The sequence below is a fragment of the Danaus plexippus genome, chromosome 7, assembly GCF_018135715.1.
Source record: "Danaus plexippus chromosome 7, MEX_DaPlex, whole genome shotgun sequence".
Classification (NCBI taxonomy): Eukaryota; Metazoa; Arthropoda; class Insecta; order Lepidoptera; family Nymphalidae; genus Danaus; species Danaus plexippus.
Window position 1 is genome coordinate 4,713,723 of NC_083541.1, and position 23,568 is coordinate 4,737,290.

The 23,568-nt window shown below is 33.6% G+C and overlaps 3 protein-coding genes across 3 annotated transcripts; all 3 read left to right on the plus strand.

Annotated features, from left to right (window-relative positions):
- Positions 1-47: 47 nt before the first annotated feature.
- Positions 48-3,555, plus strand: LOC116770722 (Golgi resident protein GCP60). The gene is made up of 10 exons (XM_032662319.2): positions 48-285; positions 522-735; positions 987-1,055; positions 1,184-1,288; positions 1,382-1,663; positions 1,900-1,973; positions 2,142-2,330; positions 2,474-2,575; positions 2,989-3,107; positions 3,205-3,555. The coding sequence occupies exons 1-10, from the start codon at positions 141-143 to the stop codon at positions 3,319-3,321; spliced, it is 1,416 nt and encodes a 471-aa protein (XP_032518210.1). The 5' UTR covers positions 48-140; the 3' UTR covers positions 3,322-3,555.
- Positions 3,556-8,505: 4,950 nt separating this feature from the next.
- On the plus strand, positions 8,506-16,964 carry LOC116770712 (ATP-binding cassette sub-family B member 10, mitochondrial). Its single transcript, XM_032662310.2, has 10 exons — positions 8,506-8,956; positions 9,192-9,398; positions 9,694-9,896; positions 10,191-10,325; positions 10,993-11,139; positions 11,699-11,930; positions 12,177-12,454; positions 12,574-12,657; positions 13,071-13,223; positions 16,201-16,964. Exons 1-10 carry the CDS (start codon positions 8,590-8,592, stop codon positions 16,498-16,500), a joined length of 2,106 nt encoding a protein of 701 aa, XP_032518201.1. The 5' UTR covers positions 8,506-8,589; the 3' UTR covers positions 16,501-16,964.
- Positions 16,965-17,364: 400 nt separating this feature from the next.
- Positions 17,365-23,442, plus strand: LOC116770517 (probable 4-coumarate--CoA ligase 1). The gene is made up of 9 exons (XM_032662019.2): positions 17,365-17,662; positions 19,092-19,302; positions 19,837-19,983; positions 20,421-20,621; positions 20,852-20,960; positions 21,350-21,576; positions 21,953-22,131; positions 22,524-22,679; positions 22,834-23,442. Exons 1-9 carry the CDS (start codon positions 17,417-17,419, stop codon positions 23,116-23,118), a joined length of 1,761 nt encoding a protein of 586 aa, XP_032517910.1. The 5' UTR covers positions 17,365-17,416; the 3' UTR covers positions 23,119-23,442.
- The last annotated feature ends 126 nt before the right edge of the window (positions 23,443-23,568 follow it).

Here is a 23,568-nt window from a genome sequence, read left to right on the forward strand (position 1 = left end):
GGTCTACGGATATTAAACGTCATTATTCATTTGTAGTTTATAGTTATTGTTTCAGTAAAGGGAATTGTCAAGTTGACAATAGCAATAATTCGAGAACTGTATCTGATTTCTAAGAATATTTTACCAATTTAACTCCTACGATGGCTAGTAAGGTGGAAGGTAATCAAAAAGTAGATCCAGTAAGAGTTCCGTTAGAAACTGATCAAGGTATACTTGAAAGCGAAGAACGTAAATGGGGACTACCATTAAAAGAAGCCTATAAACATGGACTATCTTTCTATAAAGGTAAATTCATTTATTCAACGAAACTAAACAAAAGAAAGTATTGATTCTTAATTGTTACAAAATATTAAAAGAACAATATAATAAAAGTAATTTTTTTTAACTATGTTATTTCAATTTAATGTAAGTTTTGCATAAAATTTTTTGTTTCGGTAATTGCATTAAAATTTAATTGCCACTACTAATCAATATATAGTAAATTATATATACGAAGATTAATATCATAATTGATTTTTTAGAAAAAGAAGGCAAAGCTATACACTTAAGCTATGAAGATAGATTGAAGCTTGTTGCATACACACAGCAAACAGCCCATGGTCCATTAGATGTAAACTCGGCACCACCATTGGGAGTTTTGGATGTTATTGGAAGAGATAGGAGAGCAGCTTGGCAAATGCTTGGACAAATGTCTCAAATACAGGCCATGGCTGGTTTTGTACACACACTTGATAGGTGAATTTGTTGTCCAGGCAAAATTAACTAGTTTCTTTGTAGAAATTCTTAGAAAATAATTCATAAAGCAATTTTTTCATAATAAGTATGAAGTGCAATAAATCTATAGCAAATATAAATGAAGTAATTTTATATGTGCTTTCAACAGGTTCAATGATAATCTTAACAAAACTCTTAGTCTAAAACATATTTTCAATTATTTTTCTTTTTGGTCACAATTTTTGCTGCAGTTAAATATAATTACTTTTTAGATTATGTCCCCTCTTCAAACCATATTTAGAGGCAATTCAGAAAGATCTAGAAGAAAAGAAGCAACAAGAGTAAGTGGAATATTTTACTTTACAAACCATCATCATGCAAGGAATCTATAAAAATTTATTGTAACAATTACTTCACCATAAGATATGTTACTTATTATAACTATTAACAATATTTTCACTTTTTTCAGGCTGAAGAAGTCCGAAGAAGAAAAGGCACATAGTGAACTACAAAATAGGATAATTATGGAGAAGGAAAAGCAGCAAAGCACAAAATTAACTGAAGAACAACAAGTGTGAGAATTAAATAACAATATTTGGTTAAAATTTATAAATATTATCTATAACTTTATAAAAAATTTTATATGTGTAACATATTTATTTTACAGCCAAAGAATAAAGGATGCTTTGAATGCACAAACATATGACCAGTTCCTTCAATATGCGCAGCAACAGTACCCTGGCAATTTTGATCAACAAGCTATTCTTATAAGGCAGTTGCAAGATCAGCATTACCAACAATATATACAACAGCTGGCAGTGGACCAGCGACTCGCTAACTCCAGTATTGATCAGAAAGACGACTCTGATTACGAAAATGATATATCGGGAAAAGAAATAGCAAAGGATTGCAATCTGAATGAAATTGACAATGGGATTACAGATAATAAGTAAATTTCTTTATATTTGACTAATTTTACTTTTAAGTACAGTTCATCAAATATGATATTTTGTATTTCAAACAAATATTTTTTAACTGGAAAAAATATATCTTTTCCAAATATCTATCACCATAGTAAATCAATCATAATAGTATTGCTATCATGATAAAAATAAATTTACTTTATTTTGTTTCCTACAAATGTATAAAGAGCCGTATCCATCATTTAATACTTTTCTTTTGCAGGGAAATTCAAACTATAGACAAAATTAACAGTGAATATGTTGAAGAGACAAGGGAAGAAGAATCAGATGGAGACGGTAGCATAATTATGTTTTATAATATTTATTGTTACACAAAAAAAAATATGATGGAAGGGCATTTAGAATACAGAATTTTTTTTATTTTTATGTCGACCATTTTGTTTATCTGAAATTCAACTGAGCGTATTTCTTGCTGAAGTATTGAGAAAATTATTTATATTGCAGATGGCCTTCCATATGTGGAAGAGGCTAGAATGTGGACTCGGGGTGATATTATTCAGTTTAAGGAATCAGCTCGCGAAGGTGGTGGACGTTTGACAGTCGGTCATGGTGAGACCGTCACTGTGAGAGTCCCAACACATCCACGAGCTGGCTGCCTTTGTTGGGAGTTTGCTACCGATGGATATGATATAGGTGGGTGACTTGTGGGCCCATAACATCTTTATATACCATCATCTATTTTTTATATTACTTTCTTGTATTAAAATGTTTTAGTATAAATAGTTTTTATATAAATGGTGTGAAATCAATAAATATTAACATTTTGTTTCAAACAGGTTTTGGATTGTACTTCGAGTGGACCAAGACTCAGACCACCGAAGTGACGATTCATGTTTCTGAGACTGATGAAGAAGATGATGAAGATGATGGTGACGAAGGTAATAATGGCAAAATAACACATATTTACTGTTAATAAAGTTTCTATGGCTTTGTCATTGCTAATCCAGACTACTAATAATAATAAGAAACTTACTGTTAACAAATTCACTGTAAACAAAAAAAATATATCTGTTGATGAATAATATAAAAGTATAATTATTTTGGACTCTAAAAAAGATAAGATAAAAATTATGACAGATGAAAGGCCTACCTAAAGTCTTGGTTTGTTTTTCTGCACTCAGTACTTTTGCATATTTAAGAAAAAGTAAAAGGATTTAAATTTTTTTTAGAAGCTTTTTCATTTTGTTGTTTTCATCATATTTCTATTTGTTTTATATCTGTATACTGCACATATCAATACTATATAATATATATGCATACACATATTTTTATAAAAAAAATTATTTAACAGAATTCACGGCCCAAGAATCTAATGATCCTGAGATTGGTTCAGAAATACGCTCTCTAAACAAACAGAAGCCTTTGTTGAGCCTCGTTGTACCCATATATAGGCGAGATTGTCATACAGAGGTAATTTACTTTGATCACTCAATAGTTTTAATGTGTATGTTTCTGACTATACTTATAATTAATATATCTATGACATTCTATAACACTTTAATTCCAGGTGTACGCTGGTTCCCACACTTACCCCGGCGAAGGAGTATATTTACTGAAGTTTGATAACACTTACAGTCTTTGGCGATCCAAAACCCTGTATTACAAAGTCTATTATACACAATAATTTATATTATTTATAGTAAATTTAAATTAATCAAATTAAACATAGCTATACATAATACATGCCGACCCCACAATCATTCATTTATTTTATCATTATAATGGCACTTCATATTAAAAGAAACTCATATAAAAGACATAGCCGCATATAGTTATTAATTTTATATAAAGTAAACATGTTCTTAAGATTTACAACCAAATTATGTTTTAATATACAGAATATATGTTATTGGGGTGACATATGATAATTTTATTTCCAGTTTTTATACTATTATCAGCAATTCATATATAATTCACATTGATGGTTATCAATATATTAATCAATGTAAAGGAACATCATCTATCCGGTAACGTTTTAGCTAAATTATCGATTTAATACGAAAAATATTATTTATCTAGATAAAATGTGGACCTCTATTGGATAACAGAATTAAGATAAAGAAAAAATAAAAATAATAAAATTTTAAACCACTATAATTTTTACAACATAGTTAAAAAGCGTCAAAAAGCTATGTGAAAGTTGCTTAAAAATCTTTTATCTAAATGTGATAATTATTATATTTGTTACCTATATGCACATATTCCATTTACTCTTTATTGTTTATATATATATATAAAATATAAACTAGAATAATTATAACAAGCTAATAGATCTTTTTTTATGTATGTGTATTATCCTGAATTACTTTGTCAATGTGCCATAATCTCTTAATGCGTATAACATGTACTTAATCCTTTGTTTTATAACACAATTGTATCACAGCGAGTCTATGAAATATAAATTAATTTTATGGGAAGTAAGGAAGAATGAAACGGTTCATATAACTTATCTTCTTCTTCTTCCTGGCAATTATCCCAGCATTAGCCAGGGTCTGCCTTCCTGCTCAAACTCCTCCACTTTGCACGGTCTTTAGCATCCGCGGTGGTAAGTCCATTGGCTCTCATATCCTGCTTCACGGTGTCCAGCCATCGCTTTCTTGGGCGTCCTGGGGGTCTTGCTCCAGGGACCGACATGTCAAGGCAAATTTTTCCGACGTAATTCTCAGGCCGGCGTGCAACGTGGCCATACCATCTCAGGCGACTCTCTTGAAGCTTATCCGCTACGTCACGGACTCCAAGACTACCTCGGATAAATGTGTTACGTAAACGGTCAGCCCGCGTTACGCCACACATCCACCTCAGCATCTTCATCTCCGTGACGTGAAGCTCCTGAGTGTGCCTGGACAGTGTTGGCCAACATTCGCTTCCATATAAGAGAACCGGTCGGATTATGCTCTTGTATATTAGTCCCTTGAGCTTGGGCGGTATTCTGCGGTCGCAGACCACACCTGTGACCTCACGCCATTTCGCCCAAGCAGCGCTGATCCGGGCTTGGACATCGTGATCGATGCCTCCGGACTCATGCAGAATAGATCCAAGGTACCTGAACTTTTCCGACTTAACGGCTGGTTCAGGACCTATATGGATAGTGCAAGAGTCCGGGCTTCCGCAAGCCATGTACTCGGTCTTCGTCACATTTAGTTTAAGACCACCGTTCTCAAGCGTACCCTTCCAGAGGTTCACTCTTCGCTCTAGCGTCAACCTGCTCTCATCAATGAGCGCTATGTCATCGGCATACATCATCAGCCATGGAGGCTGGTCCTGGATGTTAGCCGAGACAGTGTCCAGCACTACATTGAACAAGAAGGGGCTAAGAGCCGAGCCTTGGTGAACCCCTACTGATATCGGAAAGGGTTTTGTATCGCCAACAGCAGTCCTAACCATTGAAACGGAATCGCGGTACATGTCTCTGATGATGTCAATATAGGCCTCAGGGATCCCTTTGAATCGCAATGCCCACCAGATACATTGACGAGGCACGCAGTCAAAGGCCTTCTGCAGATCTAGGAATGCGACATGCAGAGCTCTCCTTTTTTCCCTGTATGCCTCCATCAGAGTTCTGATGGCAAAGATGGCGTCCAAGGTGCCCGATCCTGGCTGAAATCCATATTGACATTCCGAGACAGTACACTCTCGGCGGAGCCTGAGGTCGATCATACGCTCAAAGAGCTTCATGGTGTGACTCATGATCTTAACGCCCCTATAACTACCACAATCTTGAACACTGCCCCTGCCTTTGTATATAGGGGTAATGTAACTATAACGCCACTGATGTGGCATAGTCCCAGTGTTCAAGACGCGGTTAAAAAGGTCCGTCAGTATGAGCACACCAAGAGAGCCCAATGATTTCCACGCTTCGATCGGAATATCGTCAGGTCCCACCGCTTTCCGATTCTTCATGCGTCGAAGACAATTCCGAGTTTCGTCAGGTGTTATCGGGGCAATAAGTCCAAGATTAGGAGGTATTTCGGTTGGAAGACTGCACGGGTGCTGAGTATTTAGCAACTCCTTGAAATAGCATCTCCATCTCTCCTTCACAGAGGCATGATTACACAGCAACGTGCCTTGGGAATCTTTGACGCTAAGACATTTTGCGATATCTTGCGTCGCCTTATCCCGAGCTCGTGCCAATTTGTAAATGAGCTTCTGCCCCTCCGCAGTTTCAAGTGTATCATATAATGGTGATAACCTATCACTGCGGGCTCTGGCAACAGCCCTTTTACTGGCACGTTTCGCTGCTATGTATTCTAGTCTGTCTTCAGGAGAGTTTGATTGCTGCCACTTCTTAAAGGCAGTCTTCTTTTCACGAATCACCTCCTGCACTTCGTCATTCCACCACCATGTCTCCTTGTCAATGACCCGTCCTCCCTTAGAAAGGCCTAGAACTCGTTTACCTGCTGTGATAATTGCTGACTGGGCTCGATCCCAAACTTCCTGAGCAGTTTCGGTATTAGTCGACAGATTTTGACTCTCAACCTCTGCCCGAAAGCTGGTCTGCCTCGTTCCATTCAGCAACCACCACCTGATGCGAGGCTTACGTTTCTCGGCCACTTTCTTTTTCGGGATAACGACATAGTCCATGACAAGAAGTCGATGTTGGGCCGTCAGGCTTTCACCAGGAATGACTTTACAGTTAGTCACCTTGCCGATATGACGCCGTCTGGTCAGCAGATAATCTATTTGGGTTGAGTGGGATCCGCTCTTATACGTGATAAGGTGCTGTGGAGTCTTTTGGAAGAACGTGTTCACGACGGCTAAGTCAGACGCAATACAGGTTCTGAGAATATTTTCTCCCTCTGCATTGCGGCGACCATAACCAAAACCACCGTGTACACGATCAAACGTTTCCGCAGCCCTACCTACGTGGCCATTTAAGTCCCCCCCAACTATGATTACTTCAGCAGCTGGTATAGCACGTAGAACCTCTTCAAATTGCTCCCAGAATGACTCTTTTTCGGACCCGCTACATCCAGCCTGAGGAGTATAAGCACTGATCAAGTTAGTAATCACTCCCTCGATCAGTACCCGCACCCGCATCAGGCGGTCGCAGCGACGATCAACTTCAAGAAGACCATTCCGAAGCTCTTCAGATAGCACTACCGCTACACCAGCTTTACCTGAAGGCGACCCAGTGTATATCAGCCGGTAACCCTGTCCGATGTTCCGAGACTTATTGCCCTTCCAGCGAGTTTCCTGGAGGAACGCACACTGGACCCGACGTCTCATGAGTACATCTGCGAGTTCTCTGCATCGTCCGGTTAGAGAGCCAATATTCCACGTTGCAAAGCGGAGTTTCCTTTGGGGTACTAACGTCTTTAGCCGTGCCCGTACTTGACACGGTAGCCCTTGCCCACTTATCGCAGGTGTAGGGCGATGTGCCTGCGCGTCGTTTATCGGCGACGCCCTAGCCGTACCCAGTCCATAAACTTTTGCAACCATAAGAGTGGCGGGAGTGGTTTTAACGGAGCGACTGCCGTCTGACCTCCAAAACCCCGTTTTCCGGGTAAAACCAGGAAAGGAAAAGATAGAGAAGGGGGGAAAGAGGTTAGGAAGGGGAATGAGGGGAGGTACGGGACACCACCTTCATGGACTGAGGATAGAGGTATGAAAGTGGTGGCTCGAGGATCCGGGGTCGCGTACCCGTATGCCCAAGGCTAAATATCGGAAAAATACTTAGTAGGACACCCTCTGAATAAATAACTTATATTTGTAAATAATTATATAAATACCTATTTCACTGTTATTATTGTCAATGTAAAGTTTTGGACTGTCATTGTCTAAATACCGTTTTTTGACAAACAAGAATAAGGAAGTTGTAATGTTTCATTTCATGGGTGGATGTAATCATGACTGTAAGATTTATATTAAGTTTTGTAACTTATTCTTCTATAGTCCTGTATGTTAACTTTTTATTTATTAAGCTTTATTGTATGCTTATTTTTAATATATCTCGAGTCGTAAAATGCACACAGTATTGTTGTTTCAAGTATAGTATAGAATATATGGTGATATTCAAGTTATGTAGTCTCACAATAAATAGTTGTGTCTTCGTCTAGTTGATTCTGTATATATTTTTTGTCTTCTCGTCGGTGATGAAATTAAATATAACATAATATTGGAAATTCTTGCTAAGCCATCCTTTGTTAAACTTTGTAATTGGTAAACAAAAATTTTTAAAAATTTCTTTGCTAATTTCACTGTCCCAAAAACCTAAATGAAACAGTTATCTGGACTTACAATATAAGTACACTATGTAGCAAGCAATCTTAATATATGTTCAATATAAAAGTTTTATCTTTCATTTAAAAATGTCTAACAAATCAAGTATTCCTTTATAAATAAGGTTGAATTATTTAAATTGATATTGTATGAAAAAAATTAAAATTAATTAGTCTTTCTTTTAATATTATTCCATTAAAAAGTGGACATTAATCGGAGAAAACTTATTTAAAAGAACATGATAAGTAAATACGACAAATATTGGAAACTTTATAGTCAATCCCTTTTTATTACAACAATCAAAAGGGCGGTAACTTTTAAAATACCCTAACATTATTCTATGGAGTTTCATAATGTAATTTGGATGTGGTGTAATTATTGGATATTCTTAGCTACAACATAAGAATAATAAAAAATATTTCGAAAGGTCTCAAGGATAAATATTGTGATAATAAGGCATAAACAAAGAATTACAACAAGAGTTATTGTAGATAAAAATGATAGGAATAAAAAATGTGGTCGAGATTTTTGTTCAAAAGAGTGAAACGAAAAGAAAATATTACATTCGGTTACTGTCCCATAGTTGATAATATCGTTAAATGTCACAACTTACAATCTTGACAGCTATGTTTTTATTTTTCTTTTGATTGAAAATTACAAATTTAATAGAAAAATGTTGCAGAGATTGTTTTGTAAAAGTTTCAGTGTAAAAAATTGTGGAAGTCAGAAAAAACTACTGTTTAAGATACCATTTCATAACCATTCCTGTGAACAATGTCGATTCAGGTTATATTCTAGTCACAAATTTACAGCGTTACAAAATAATTATGAGAGGACTTTATTTTGTGAAAAGAATTTATTTTTTGTGAGAACTAGAACCTATACTAGCCAAATTGATGCACAAAAGAAGAATGACCATATAGAAACCTTAAAGGATAAAACCCAAATAGCCACCTCGAAAAAGATAAACGTAAAATTAAAGACATCTGAATTAAAACGTTTACTTTCTTTGGCGGAACCTGAGAAATGGACTCTTACTGGTAAATATATTAAAATAAAATGTAAAAATAAAACATTATCCTTGGAAGTTATACCAGAATTTCTTTTACTTTTTTTTATTATTTAGTTTTTAACATTAGAGCCATTTTGAGCTACCTACTAAACTAAAACAACATGGAATAAGAAACACTATTCACTCTAGAAGGATACATTGGTTAAAGTAATCAACTTATTCAATTATTTGTCCATTGTTATTAAAATATATACTGTTTTCAGGTGCTATTGGTTTTTTAATAATTTCTTCAAGTGTAACAATGGCAGTGCCATTTTCATTAGGAATGGTATTAGATATCATTTACAGTGGTACAAATGATTTAGTGGCAGCCAGGGAAAAGCTAGACGAATTATGTCTATATTTGTGCGGTGTATTTTTGGTTGGAGGACTTTGCAACTTTGGCAGAGTTTACTTGATGTCAATATCGGGTAAAATATGGTATTATTCACATATATTTAATACATAAAAGTGAAATATGATATCTACATTATTAAAAAAAAAAAATTGTCTTTGAAATTTTTCCTTAATTAACCTTATTAAAAAAAAAGGTTAAAAGTTTATATGAGAAATAAATTATTGTTTACTATAAGAATAATACATAGGTAATCCTGTCAAGGTTAATTGATTGTGCTAAAATAAATTTTACTGTAACAATTAATTCCAATAATTAAAATGAAAAATGATGTCAAAAAAATATATGTTGATCGCATAATTGATTTATAGGTCAGAGAATGACGCAAGCTTTACGTAAACAAGTATTCGGGTCTATAATGAAACAGGAACCTGCTTGGTTTGGAAATACTTCTACCGGCGAGCTTGTTAATAGATTGTCAGCTGATACCCAATTGGTAGGACGAAATCTTAGCTCAAATGTTAGCGATGGTCTGAGGTCATTGTTTATGGTCGGAGCAGGTACAGGAATGATGGTTAGTAAAACAATAAATAAGAAAAAAAATCCTGACTTTATATGTTTCAAAGTTATCTTTCTACATTCTCATATCTTTATAACCTTGTAAATTTTTTAAATGTAAACAATTATTTTTACATTTGTTGTTTTGATATGAGAAATGGTTTTAATTAATATTTTTAAAAATGTAATATTTCAATACTCGAATATATGATATTTCTTTGGTAAATGTAAAAGTTATTTTGTGCAATTTCAGGTGGATTTATAATTTCACTGTTTGTATTATTTTCGAAATATTTTATATCGTTTTTAGTTCTACATGTCCCCATCATTGGCCTTGATAGGGTTGTGTGTGGTTCCTCCTGTTTCGATGTTGGCAGTGATATATGGACGATTTGTGAGGGGCATTACAAGGCAATTACAGGATGCTCTAGCAGAAACTAGCGAGGTAAATATATTGTTGGTAGTAGTGGAAAAATCATTTATGAATAATAAATGATATTGGTCCTCTTAGAAAATTTTATTAAAACCAAAATTTATGTTGAAATGATGGTCTTAAGTGATATGTCTCTCTTTCTCTCTCTCCCTCTCTCAGTTATTGGCGTTTCCTTATAAATTCTGCCAATGTCGTGTGTGAATATTATACTGAGCTATGTAAAGAGGGATTTGTGAACGAACTAAGTGAAAAGCCAAATCAATATAGTTTGTGACAAGTACAGAGTGTCAAATAACTGATTAACTGATATTTGTAAAGATAATAAAAAAATATAATAAAGTTAAAACTCCACAGTGTTCTTAACTAAAATAAGTACAATAAATAGTAATGTTGACATTTTCAAAAAATTCCACAATTCAAGTGTGAATGAAAGCATAGATTAAAAAAAAAGTTGAAATATTTTTGCTGTAGAAACTTAAATTACTGGATTTTTATACCTATTCAACTGTTCCACGTTTCAAAAGATGCATAAAAAAATATGAGCAAAAAAAATAGTTTTTAATAAAATTTTAAAGAAAAATATCATTAGAAATCAAAAAAGATGTCTGTCTCAACTTGTATAGAGCAGCTCTCAAAAAAGTCTTTGCATGTAAAATTTTATAATTTTTTTCTTTTACAGTTGGCAGAAGAAAAAATATCAAATATAAAGACTGTTAAGTCTTTTAGCAAGGAACAAAAAGAATATAACTCTTATGCACAAAGAATTGAATCATTATTGAAACTGGCTTATAAGGAGTCACTTGCTGTTGGCAGTTTTTATGGTTTGGTATGAATTATTTAATAATAGAAGAATTTTAAGTTTTTTTTTATTTAACCTTTTTTAAAAAAATATGCTCAATTCCTTTGATGAAGATTTATAACCTAATTAAAATAGACAAATATTTTATAGGTCTATCAATGTAGATGACTTATTATTAAAATTATAATACAAAATATTCGTTTTTAGAAATAAAATAAATAGTGAGTGGAATTCCTAGGCGCGAAAGAAGTGAAACTTCGTTATGTGGAATTAAACTAAATTATATGTTTATCAAATCAAAGTAAAAAAGTAATGAATATTATATGTAAATTAATTTAGAAAAACAAGTGCGTATTTCAGCTAATTTCACGAAGCTCACACTGTTTACTCACTCACGCACTCTCTTTCTCTCTCCTACTTTCTAAATTTGTGTATCTTTCTTTCTCTCTCCCTCAGCGTAAAACTTTTAACGCAACCTTGTTGGATGTCGCATAGGAAATTTCACTTCAAAGAAAATTGTGTATTATAGCAATTGTGGTCTAGGTTTCTTCAAATTTCGTATTTAACATTTTTTTTCAATTTCCAGACTGGTCTTGCAGGGAACACAATTATTATACTAGTTTTGTACTATGGAGGTGGCATGGTTGCTACGGAACAGTTGACAGTTGGCAACCTAACTTCTTTTCTACTATATGCAGCCTATGTTGGTATAAGTATTGGAGGTTTGAGTAGTTTCTATACGGAACTCAATAAAGGCATGGGGGCGGCAACCAGGTTGTGGCAGATTATAGATAGAGAACCTAAAATACCAGTTACAGGTTACTTTTTGTTTTTTTTTTTTTTACTTTAATATCCTAATATAATCGACAATTTTCCATGAATTTTTCTGTATTATTCAGTGTATTTGTACAAACAGACACTATATTGTACACTAACTGCAAAAAACAGATTAAACTGTACATTAAAATATAATTTATATCATAAGTTAGTAATATTTAATATCATATTAATTCTCAATGTACACCAACATTTAACCAGTTATCATATTTATGTTATCATTTCAGGTGGACTTCGACCAAAAAGCAGACCGAGGGGTGAAATAGTATTAGAGAATATTCACTTCACATATCTCGGGGCACCGTTATTAAGTGGTCTCAATTTGCATTTACTGCCGGGCAAGAGTGTGGCGTTGGTTGGTCGTTCTGGATGTGGGAAAAGTACTATAGCCTCGCTTATACTAAGGTTGTATGACCCGGAGAGAGGGCGGGTCTTGTTGGATGGTGTTGATATTAAGCAGTTGGATCCTATCTGGTTGAGGAGCCATATTGGTTTTGTTAGTCAGGTACATCTCTTGCTATACTTTTTTGAGATTTAATTTTTATTTCGCACATACTTCACATCAATTTTTATTACTGGCAACTGTAGCCTTTGGTATGATTTATGGTTTATTTTTTTTTTCAGGAACCTGTGCTATTCACGGGCTCCATTAAGGAAAATATTTTATATGGTGCTCCTGATGATTACGATCCTTCGCGTGAAGGAAAGGTAAGAAAATATATATATATATATATCTATATATTTATTTTTCATATATATGAAAAATCAATTATAATATCAAACTGATTAATACTATGTTGGTATTTCTTTGATAATAACAAACAAGTATAACAGAAACTTGCTTAAGTCCAATTGGGAAGAGGAAATATTTATATAGTAACAATTTCTTGATAAACTTTAATTTTCTATTTAAGATGTTATTAATTGAAAATACGCCATGATTTATATATTTCCTCCTACAATAATACATACAAAGTTGTTCATGCATCTATATGATGCATTTTAATAATAATGGATTAGTTATCCAATTATTATTATAAATACAAAGTAATATATTTTAAAACGTTGATTATTTTGCTTAAATTAATTTTCTTAATATATATATAAGAACTTCTTACTAGGATCCTTCATGGTTGGTGGCTGCTCGGGCTGCCCAATTGCAAGAGGTCGCTAGTGGTAGCGGAGCAGGTTGGGAGAGGGATGTGGGCGCGAGGGGAGGACAACTCAGTGGTGGGCAGAAACAGAGGGTAGCCATTGCTAGAGCTATTATAAAGGTGAGTCCATAGAAGTTTAATATGATACTGCAGCGTGGAAGTCATATGGTAGATGTCATCAGTCATCTTGCAATGAATATATATCTTGGAAGTCTTAGGATAGTCGTCGTGCAAAGAGCGATTTAGCCAGGTAATACTACTATATTAGTGGGTTTTACCAAAGCCGTGTAAATATGAGGGTAGATTTCATCAGTCGTAAAAAAAAAAAAAAATTCTCAAAAATAAAAATTTTTGTGGATAACACATCAAATTTTTGGAGATCTAATTTTGCAATAAATTTCATCAGTCATGCAAATAGCATTTACATAAAATGTACTTGTGATATTTACAAGTTTCTTAATGTTTAATGGTAATCGGAATATTCTTTGATTGTTTATTATTAAGATCTTTATCAGCCAAATTAATGTAGTAATGGAAAAACACAGGAAACTCCTATGAACTAGTTATTCAATTGTGGGTTTTTTTAATAGCATTTTTTGATTTTGTCAAGGGCAATTATGAAAACAGAACTAGACGAAAAAGTTGTGTACAGTTTTAGGTTAAAGTTGATCGTACTGACAAGTCTGTGATTAATAAAAATGTTCATAATAAAAATAATCTACAGTATGTATTACAATACATAACTACCAATAAATGTTATATGATATATTTAAGTAGTTAAATATAAAGATATTACCTAGTTTCAAAAAAGCTAATAAGGTATTGGTAAGCCTATTTATTTTGAAAATGTCCATGGATCATTCGGAACACCAGTTATACCTCTTCAACCAGTCTTATTTTTGCCAAAGGAATAGGGATAAGGATATGCGTCTCGTCTATACTCGTAGACTGCATCTAAGAAGTGATCTCATATTCTAAAGGATTTTTTCGTAGAATATTTCTTCGACGATAATGTTTAAGGCTTCCCATCTGGTGAACTAGATTAATAAGTATTTTTTGGAAGCTGATCCATACCTCCCACTGTTTTCTTCGTCAATCTTCTACCCTGAGACCATCACCAATCAATCGTCATGAGGGTGGTTGAAGATCACCAACCAACTTCTGACATGCCTTATATCTAACATGAAATCTCAGTTGAGACTGCTTCCATGCGGAAGATTACCATGGGCTCTCTGACAAAGTGCACAACTGCAATTCTAGTCACATTAAGGAAATTAGTTTTTTATGGCGTCGCCCCAAACAAGTCTCACTGGTGATGGTGGTGAACCTCTGTTTGCGGTCCCAAGCTGCGTCCCAGGTCCTGCATGATCGAAGGCAATAGAGAATATTTTGTGTTAACTTCTCCTCAGGACGTTTTAGTCTCTTTTAGTTTTAGTCTCAAATCTCTTCACAACGAAGTAACAATAAACGATATATTATTTGAACATTGTACTTGAAATGTTATTAAAATTGACTTCAATAACTCCTTATCTTAGTTTTATTACAAATACTGATAATTTTCTCTTATCTTAAGACTATTGATTTGTTTTCTAACATATCAGCAGCTGATACCTTTTGTTTATAATTAATAAAGCGTGTGTCACATGCAAGATATAATTAATTTTGCAATAGATAGATTAATACTCTAAGAATACTTTATTGCCCGAGACGCCAAAAAGAGGGGTGTTATAAGCTTGACGTCGATGTTTCTCTGAGTATGTTTTTGTGCGTGTGTTTGGCTTTTTGTCCTTTCTTTTACGAGGGAAAATCTTTCACAAACATCCGGCCGTGGGGGAGTACGACCGGGACATGTGAGATTTCCATCCATTAAATCCCTTCGACGTTCTTTACGCGTTGCGTTGACTATTGTAACGAGGAAGGCCTGCCATTCTTAAGTTCACTACGCACGAGCCTCTAAGGACTCCGCCTTCTGTCAAAAAGGTAGGCTCTACCCACACCTCACTTCCGTCTCCACGCAGCTCTCCACTCGGGCCTCAATCATCGGGCGCCGGATTCTCCTTTTAGCAACCTGAAGCTCTCCTCACTGGAAGAAGTATTCGGCGGCCATAAGCCAGTTGCCTACGACCAAGGCTTTTTCTTCGTCTTTTTCCTTGCTCTTTCGTCCATGCGCAAGATGGCTACCTTCGATAAGGAGACTACTGCCGTCCAGGTCCTCTCGTGACCGACCATAGCCTTGACTACGGTCGATAGTGGCTTTTTAGCTTATGGTGACTCGAGTGCTTCACGCGTGCCAGCATAATCGTTAAAAGATAATAATTAATGAGTTTTTCAAAATTTTATCAATTATTCATAAACAAATTTTTCTTTACTCCATGAAACGCAAATCAGCAACTATAAATATATACAATACGTATAATATTATACGTTAGATATAATATATTTAAAAAAATTGCGATCGTATCAAAGACGGATAATATTCTTTAGCCGCTTGAAGTAATAAAAAAAAATATATAGTTATTAATTATAAATTCATAGCGACAATTACATGAGCATGTTACAATATAAATTCTTATAGTAATTTATTATAGAATTATCTATTACTATAATCGTAGTGGCAATCAAACGATTTGAATCTAATTATGTGAAAAAAAAAAGAGTTTTAAGAAATATATAATTTAAATGTTTTATTTTATTCATATTAACTTGTCATTATTTTCGCGCGATTATAAAATTAAATATACGTTGAATGCATTAGTACGAGTTTGAATTAGTTTCATTAAAAACAGATGACATTAACGTTTTTCATTCAGTTATTTATCTCCATATAAACATACACACGTGTATAAATGAAAAAGCTATTGATTTACAACATTTAGTTTGTTTGATTTTTTTTATTTAGTTTGTTTATATGTACTAAGGGCTGTGATGGTTGTATTATAACTTATATTCGACAAAGTTTTTGTCGGGTTGAAGCCATTGTATTATAATTTTGTTACCGAACTAAATCTACTGAGAAGAGACACTCACCAATTAATATCAATGAATAAACAAATACAGGATTAAAAATCGTATAAAAAATACATTTTTTTTTCCACAGAATCCAAAAATCTTGATACTCGACGAAGCCACGTCAGCGTTGGACGCGTATTCCGAACATTTAGTCGATAAGGCGCTAAAAGATATAAGCAGAGATCGTACTGTACTCACGATAGCCCACCGTCTCAGTACAATACAATCCGCGGACGAGGTCGCCGTCATCGGTCAGGGGGCTATTATAGAAAAGGGCACATACAACGAACTTATATCGAAACCTAGCGGTTATTTCAGAGAGCTCATAACACATCAGACATTCTCCGGCTCTAAACCAAAAAACAATAAAGATTTACAAAGCAATTGATATGTATATAATTTTTTTTCTATTAATACTAGTTATTTAAATGTTTTGTTAAATATCTGTTGTACGATATATTGGTTAATGGTTAGTTTTGGTTATAATTAATGTGGTTGTCATTGTATAGAATGTATTTATTAAAAAAAAAAAAGTTTTACGGCACAGACAACGAATTATATGACTATTTATAATATAAAACCTTAAAGACATTTATTCAGATAATATATATGTTGTAATGCAATTGGATGCATATTATTTTAATTGGAAGTACACGCGCAGTGTGCGGTTTGATTACCTAAATGACTTGATGGGTTCGGTTGCAGCAAACCTCTCGTGTGGACTTTGGATTTGGACGAAAATATCAACAAAACAATTTTGATGCGATACATAAAATGTGTTCTATTGAAATATATATTTAAATGTACGGGTTACGGATTATTTAAATTGTAATAAAGTGGTCGTTTTTTTTATATGTAGCGTTTTATTTTATATACCTTTTCATTTTATTTTTTAATATTAAGATACACGTATATTAATGTTATAAAAAAGGGACACCTTTTCATAAAACCAAAATTTCTTGTTACGTTGCAGGAGTGAGGAGTTACAGTTTATTTGGTTGAAGATAAGTAGTATTGATATAAAACTTAATAGACCAATTTAATTATGATAAATATTTGCGGAATATGACCGTTAAAGTTCAGTCGAAACGTAAATAAATAAAAATAATCACTTGTTTTTATAAAAATATATAATCATCACAATTATTTTTTTATCATTAATAATAATTAAAGTACTATGTCTCTGTGGATTAATCGATGGACCTTGCCCTGTGACGCTCGCGACGTTCGCGCCAAGCGAACGAAGAGACCGCTTTCAACATTTACGCGCTAACATTAGGCGGGAAAACATTCCGAGCGGGAATATGTCTCATTTGAAAATATTACGCGGGAATTTAGCTCATAGAATTCTAAGTAATTTAACTCCTAAAACAAAATGTAAAAAAATTAGACAATTTCACGTATCTAACCGTAATTCAGCAATTAAAACAGCGACGGTGGTTGAGCATAATGTTTTAAGTTCGCCGTGGGGTGAAATTACTATAGGAAACGAGACTTTAACTCAACACGTATTTCAAGATGTCGAAAAATGGTCGGACGCTCCCTGTGTGGTAAGTACTATTACATTGTATAAACTTAAAATCTGTGCAATAAGTAAAAATATAATATTTTCTTACGCATGTTACAACTTAATGCTACACTGATAATCGACGCGACTTTGTTGTTTTCATAATTGCTTCGAGTACAAAGTTCGAATGATCTATAAACATACGGATGCAGTCGCTGGTTATGATAGGAGATTATTAATAGACTGAAGGTTGAGGCTACCTGAAAACATTTGGCATCAGAACAGAAATTACTGTCATAGAAAAAAAATCCCATTTATACCCTTTATCCCTTGTATAAACAAAGTAATAATTAATTTTTATATGAAATAATAATAAATAAAATAAATTTATATTAAATCGTTTTACTTTTTTATAATAAAATATCACTGACAAGTGATAATTAAATTTTCCCGCGTCTTCGTCTACGTATTTGTAGTTGAAAGTGAGCTTTATTTTAGTATGATTTATTCGCTTTTTCAGTTATCCATCTGTAAAATAACCACAAATTTAATTTATGTGCAAGTAAAACTTTCTCGACTATACTGTATTGACAGTATACATTAATGCAAAAAAATTTAAAGGAAAAATTATATCTTGCAAAAATTACTAAGTATACATTGAGACATATAAATATTTGTCTACTGATAATTTAGTTATAGAACCTAAACGATACACTTACTGAGTCTCTCTTAAGATACTTATCGCCAACAATGTTATCTTGGGCGGTGGATACACTGATTATTTGTTATTTACGTATGATTTACCAACGAATACCTAGAAGTTTTAAAATAAAAATAAATATATATTTTTAGCTACACTTAATTTTATTCATAACCCCTTGAAATTTGTTAAAATAACTAATATGAAAATTTACAAAAAACGAAAATAACTAATATAAAAATTTACAAAAAATAAGTAATATAAAAATTGAAAAAAAAAAGAAAACATAAGTTCATAACGAAAATACAACAAGATAAAATTTAATATGATTTTGACGGCTTTTTTTGTTCGTCTAATTTATGAACGGATTTATTTAATTGATAATTTTAACAGAGATAATAATTTAAAATTCTTCAAAAAAATATATATATATATACACTAAACTTAATTCAATAAATCACAATATTAACAGTATTGTACACTCAGTAAAATCGAATCGCTGCCCTTATTGCCTATAACGAGCTGTCACCTTTACCCTTAAAACAACACGCAATGACTTCGTTAAACACAATTCAAACAGACAATTTTTGAAATTTTAATTCATTGCTACGTTTATCTACCATTGTATTATTTGAAAAAAATTATAATTGAAAATCTCAATTTCTGTTTAGCTTTATGATGCAAACTGACGTAAAAAACTGTACTTTCGTATAAATAAATATTTCATCTAATATTTAAGTGTTATATATATTAAGATAAGTTATTTGTATAGACATGCGGCGCATCAGGTCGTTCATACGACTACGGTATGATGAGGATGATGATTGATAGATGTGCGAACGCTCTCGCCGGACATTTGAAACTCGCGCCGGGTGAGAGAGTAGGTCTCATACTACCGAATCTACCTGAATTCGTAGTGCTTATACATGGTGCTATGCAGGCTGGCCTCGTAGTTACATTCGCCAATCCCCTGTATACAGCTGGTAAGTTAATATTCAATAAAAAGTCAATGTTTGAATTATATGACAGTTATTATAACAGTTCAGAAATTTCACTAAACTTGTGAATGAAGCTATAGTGTGGATCGAACTTTAATAATTATATATTTATTAAATTACTGATGGACAATTTTTTTTGTCATAAATAATTTTTACGGAAATAATTACGACCTACAAAATTATTTAATCAATATAAATGTTTATAATTAAAATTATCAGTACTATAAATGAACCGTATCAGTTGTGAGTGAGTAAGATAACTCATTAATTCTGCTTCACCAGACAATGAAAAATAATAATTTATCAGGCACGTGTTTGAAACTGTTTATTTTGTATACAAATAAAATAAATTATTAGTTATATATTACTGTCCTGCTACCATATTTATTTCTCCATTATGCTCATATTGATAACTATTTACACATTATATCATTGTATAAATGTTCTTATTGTATAAATTAAATTTCTTGAAGAATCATTTTCGTAACATAATTATTAGAAACGAGATACATTTTTCAGATGAGGTCGGACGCCAATTTTCTGATTGTGGTGTTAAAGCTATTGCTACAATTGAAATGTTCATGCCGGTTGCTGAAAAAGTCAGTAAAATGTTAAAAGACTACAAAGGTACCATCTGGGTGGGTGGTGATGACGATAAAGCAAAAGGTGAATAATCAAAGAGAAGTAACATTACAATAATTAATATGAAGGATACGTGTGGGTAGACTTTGTTATAAATATAATTATTGTCATAGCGATAGAACGTGAAAAGAATGATATGATAATAAAATGTTAACGATATGATAATGATATGATTACGTTATACGATTTAAATTGAACACATATTACCACATTAGACCTGTATTCATAGTGTCAATCTTGCAACAGTCGACTTCATATAAAGTGTACGTGTTCCTATTTGCCTTAGGAAGAATTATTAAGAAAACTGAAAGTGGGATTCAGGTCTTGTGGGAATTTAGCAGAACTCGTTAGTCTTGATCGGATTGACGCTATTATCTTGCATGTACCAGAATACAAGCAGCGAGCTACGGCTTTCCCTATTTCCATTCCACTTTAAACTTACCCTACAAAAATTCCTCAAGGTATATACGGTCTGAAGTCCTTACTGATGGCTGATCATAAAGCCGACTTGCCGACATTGAATTGTGATGACGTGTGTTTGGTCCCGTACTCCAGCGGCACAACGGGTCTACCGAAAGGCGTCATGTTAACACACAAGAACTTGGTCTGCAATCTCAAGCAGGTCCAAGTGCCCAAGATGATGAAGTATGAAGGAGAGAAAGGTATTATTTTTTGGACAGCTAAAGAGACTTAGTTTAATGGTTTCGTTTAGTTTTTCTATGACAAAAATCTCTGCATCAAACTTATATTCTGCATTACCATTTTGGTAGACGTATTTTTAAGTGTTGTATTAAAATTTCTGGATATATTACCTCAATTTCAAATGTCGTCTCTGGCTAAATGGTTTGTTTGTTCTACTGTGCTTATATTACTGTGACTTGCTTATTTTCAGGTAAAGGAGACGTAATTCTAACTGTTCCGCCGTTTTTCCATATCTATGGCTTCAACGGGATACTGAACTACAATCTCATCTTAGGGTACCATTTAGTGTCTATCCCAAAGTAAGTAATCTACATCACTAACTCAAACATTACTTCGTCTTAGCTTTTTTCGTAAGAACTATAATAATTTTGTTTCTTGCCTAGCTACTCGTACGTTTGATTCTCTATATTCAAACGTTACAATTAAGTTATCATGATTGGAGTAATAAACATTAACAAGGCCCTTTTATTGGCGCTGTTTGTTACAAATCATTTGATGTACTTGACCTATTTATGGCGTACCACAGTTTTGGTTAGCATTCGTATGTCTTATTGGTGACCATTGAATTGTAAAAACTAAGGCTTAGATGCAAAAATATTTATTACTGTATATGGCAGGTAGAGAATATTTTACGACTTCAAAATCCATATATATATATTTTGGTCTTACTTAAATTGTCTCCCTTCAGATTCACTCCAGAGGATTATATCAACTGTCTGGTAGAATATCAGCCGACTACGTTGTTCGTGGTGCCGTCGTTGCTAGCTTTCTTGGCGACTCATCCCTCTGTGAAGAAGGAACATCTTCAGTCGGTGGAGACCATTATGGTCGGAGCCGCGCCCACTACTGACAGCATGTTAGAGAAGTTCCTCATCAAGTGTGAGAAGAGCAAGGACCAGATCAAGTTGCTTCAAGGTATTTTAATGCATACAACACCTGTCAAAACAAAATACACTATTAATATCGAAAATGCGAAAATTTGTGAGAATATCTTATATATGCATGGATATCGCTTTTTCACGCAAAAATTACGAAATGAATTTTGATGTACACTTTACAGTTATGATAGGAATCAGAATAAAATATGAGCTATAATTTAATCTGATTTTCCACTATGCGCTCATTATATCATCATAACAATTGTTCGCCATAAAGTCACATGTCACAGTCTATAAATATCGCTGGCGTTTGTTTATATATTATATACACTACACATTTCTCTCGGAGTCCAAGATAAAAACCAGTATATATTGAGCTCTTTAAATTATAAATCACATATTGATGTATCCAGGTTATGGTATGACGGAGAGTTCTCCCGTGACGCTGATGACTCCATACTCGTACCCGTACAGTAAGGTGGGCTCTGTGGGTCAGCTGGTGCCGTCTACTCAAGCCAGGGTGACGTCACTGACTGACGGCACACCCCTCGGACCACACCACAGCGGGGAGCTGCTTCTGAGGGGCCCGCAGGTCAGCTGGATAATATTATTATACTGTATCTTATGTAAGATCAACTGATGGTTGGTCCTTGATGACGTCACTGATAAACTGCTACTACTCGGTCCACAGGTCAATCAATCAGTGAGTCATAAATGATAAATTAATTAATTAGTAAAGATCAGTCTTAAGAAAATTATTGAGTGGGATAGTCTTTGTTTCACGTTCAGAAATGGTCGGCGATTGACTAATTGTATTGCAGAGTCCTCCAAACATTTTTTTTATACATCCAATGTTTATAATAAAATATGTAATGAAGTATTTATATATCCCATTTTTGGTATATCCCTACATTTTATTTACTGCCCAATTAAATAATGAAAAAACATATTCAATTTCATATACGGAAATTTTAAACTGTACAGGTAATGAAAGGTTACTGGAATAATGAGAAGGCGACGGCAGAAACGGTTGATAGTGAGGGTTGGCTGCATACAGGAGACGTGGCCTATTACGACGAGGACGGGTACTTCTATATAGTTGACAGAACCAAAGAGCTCATTAAAGTTAAAGGCAATCAGGTGCGTCGTTTTCTTTTTTATAAGATCCTGTCATAAGACCTTTGACATGTTGAAGTTCAAAATATATAAAAAAAAATATTTATGTCGTAGAAAATATTAATTTGCAAATCGAGCCATATAATGAATTTTAATTAATGAAAGTACATGTTTCTAGGTGTCACCAACAGAAATAGAGAGTATAATTATGGAAATACCTGAAATCGCGGATGTTGCGGTCGTGGGAATCCCCGATGCGTTAGCCGGGGAAGTACCACGAGCCTTCGTCGTTCTGAAACCAGGAAGTAAATTAACAGAAAAAAATATTTACGATGTCGTAGCAGAGAAACTCACCAAATATAAGCATCTCGAAGGAGGTGTTGTATTCGTAGAGGCTATTCCAAGAAATGTAGCTGGTAAAATATTGCGTAATGAACTTAAAGTATTAGGAAGGAAGAAGTGAGTTGGTTGGAATAAGATCAGAATTTAGACAATTAATTTAGTTATAGAAAAAATCGTGGCTAGTAACTATAAGAACTTTGGATAGAAAACAAAAAAAATATTTAATATGTACAGAATGGCTGTAAAAATAGTATAGACTGATATATTATATTACTAAGTAATAGAACTTTGTACTTATAAAACTCACTATACATTATACAACGTATTCTTTTCTACTTATTGTGGTTATTTAATTTTTAAGTATAAATTGTGAAAAAATAAAGTTTTCAGTATTTCATGTTGAAATCATTTAAGTTTTTGAGTGCAATAAATTGTTTGTTATAAATCCTATTGTTTCTTTCTCATTTTTTTTTTATTATTGAATTCTCAATATACTCATAGCAAGCTGTTCTGAACCAAGAACCAATTAACAAGATCTCTCATCCCAAACACGAAAGTCCTAGTTCGGGAT

Excerpts from the sequence above, each read along its gene's own strand:
- LOC116770722 (XM_032662319.2), top strand. The coding sequence starts at position 141 with ATGGCTAGTAAGGTGGAAGGTAATCAAAAAGTAGATCCAGTAAGAGTT. Across the intron at positions 736-986 it reads TTTGTACACACACTTGATAG|ATTATGTCCCCTCTTCAAAC; the intron begins GTGAATTTGTTG and ends ATTACTTTTTAG. Across the intron at positions 1,664-1,899 it reads AATGGGATTACAGATAATAA|GGAAATTCAAACTATAGACA; the intron begins GTAAATTTCTTT and ends TTTCTTTTGCAG.
- LOC116770712 (XM_032662310.2), top strand. The coding sequence starts at position 8,590 with ATGTTGCAGAGATTGTTTTGTAAAAGTTTCAGTGTAAAAAATTGTGGA. Across the intron at positions 8,957-9,191 it reads TGAGAAATGGACTCTTACTG|GTGCTATTGGTTTTTTAATA; the intron begins GTAAATATATTA and ends TACTGTTTTCAG. Across the intron at positions 9,399-9,693 it reads TTACTTGATGTCAATATCGG|GTCAGAGAATGACGCAAGCT; the intron begins GTAAAATATGGT and ends ATTGATTTATAG.
- LOC116770517 (XM_032662019.2), top strand. The coding sequence starts at position 17,417 with ATGTCTCATTTGAAAATATTACGCGGGAATTTAGCTCATAGAATTCTA. Across the intron at positions 20,622-20,851 it reads GAAGTATGAAGGAGAGAAAG|GTAAAGGAGACGTAATTCTA; the intron begins GTATTATTTTTT and ends GCTTATTTTCAG. Across the intron at positions 22,680-22,833 it reads TTAAAGTTAAAGGCAATCAG|GTGTCACCAACAGAAATAGA; the intron begins GTGCGTCGTTTT and ends ACATGTTTCTAG.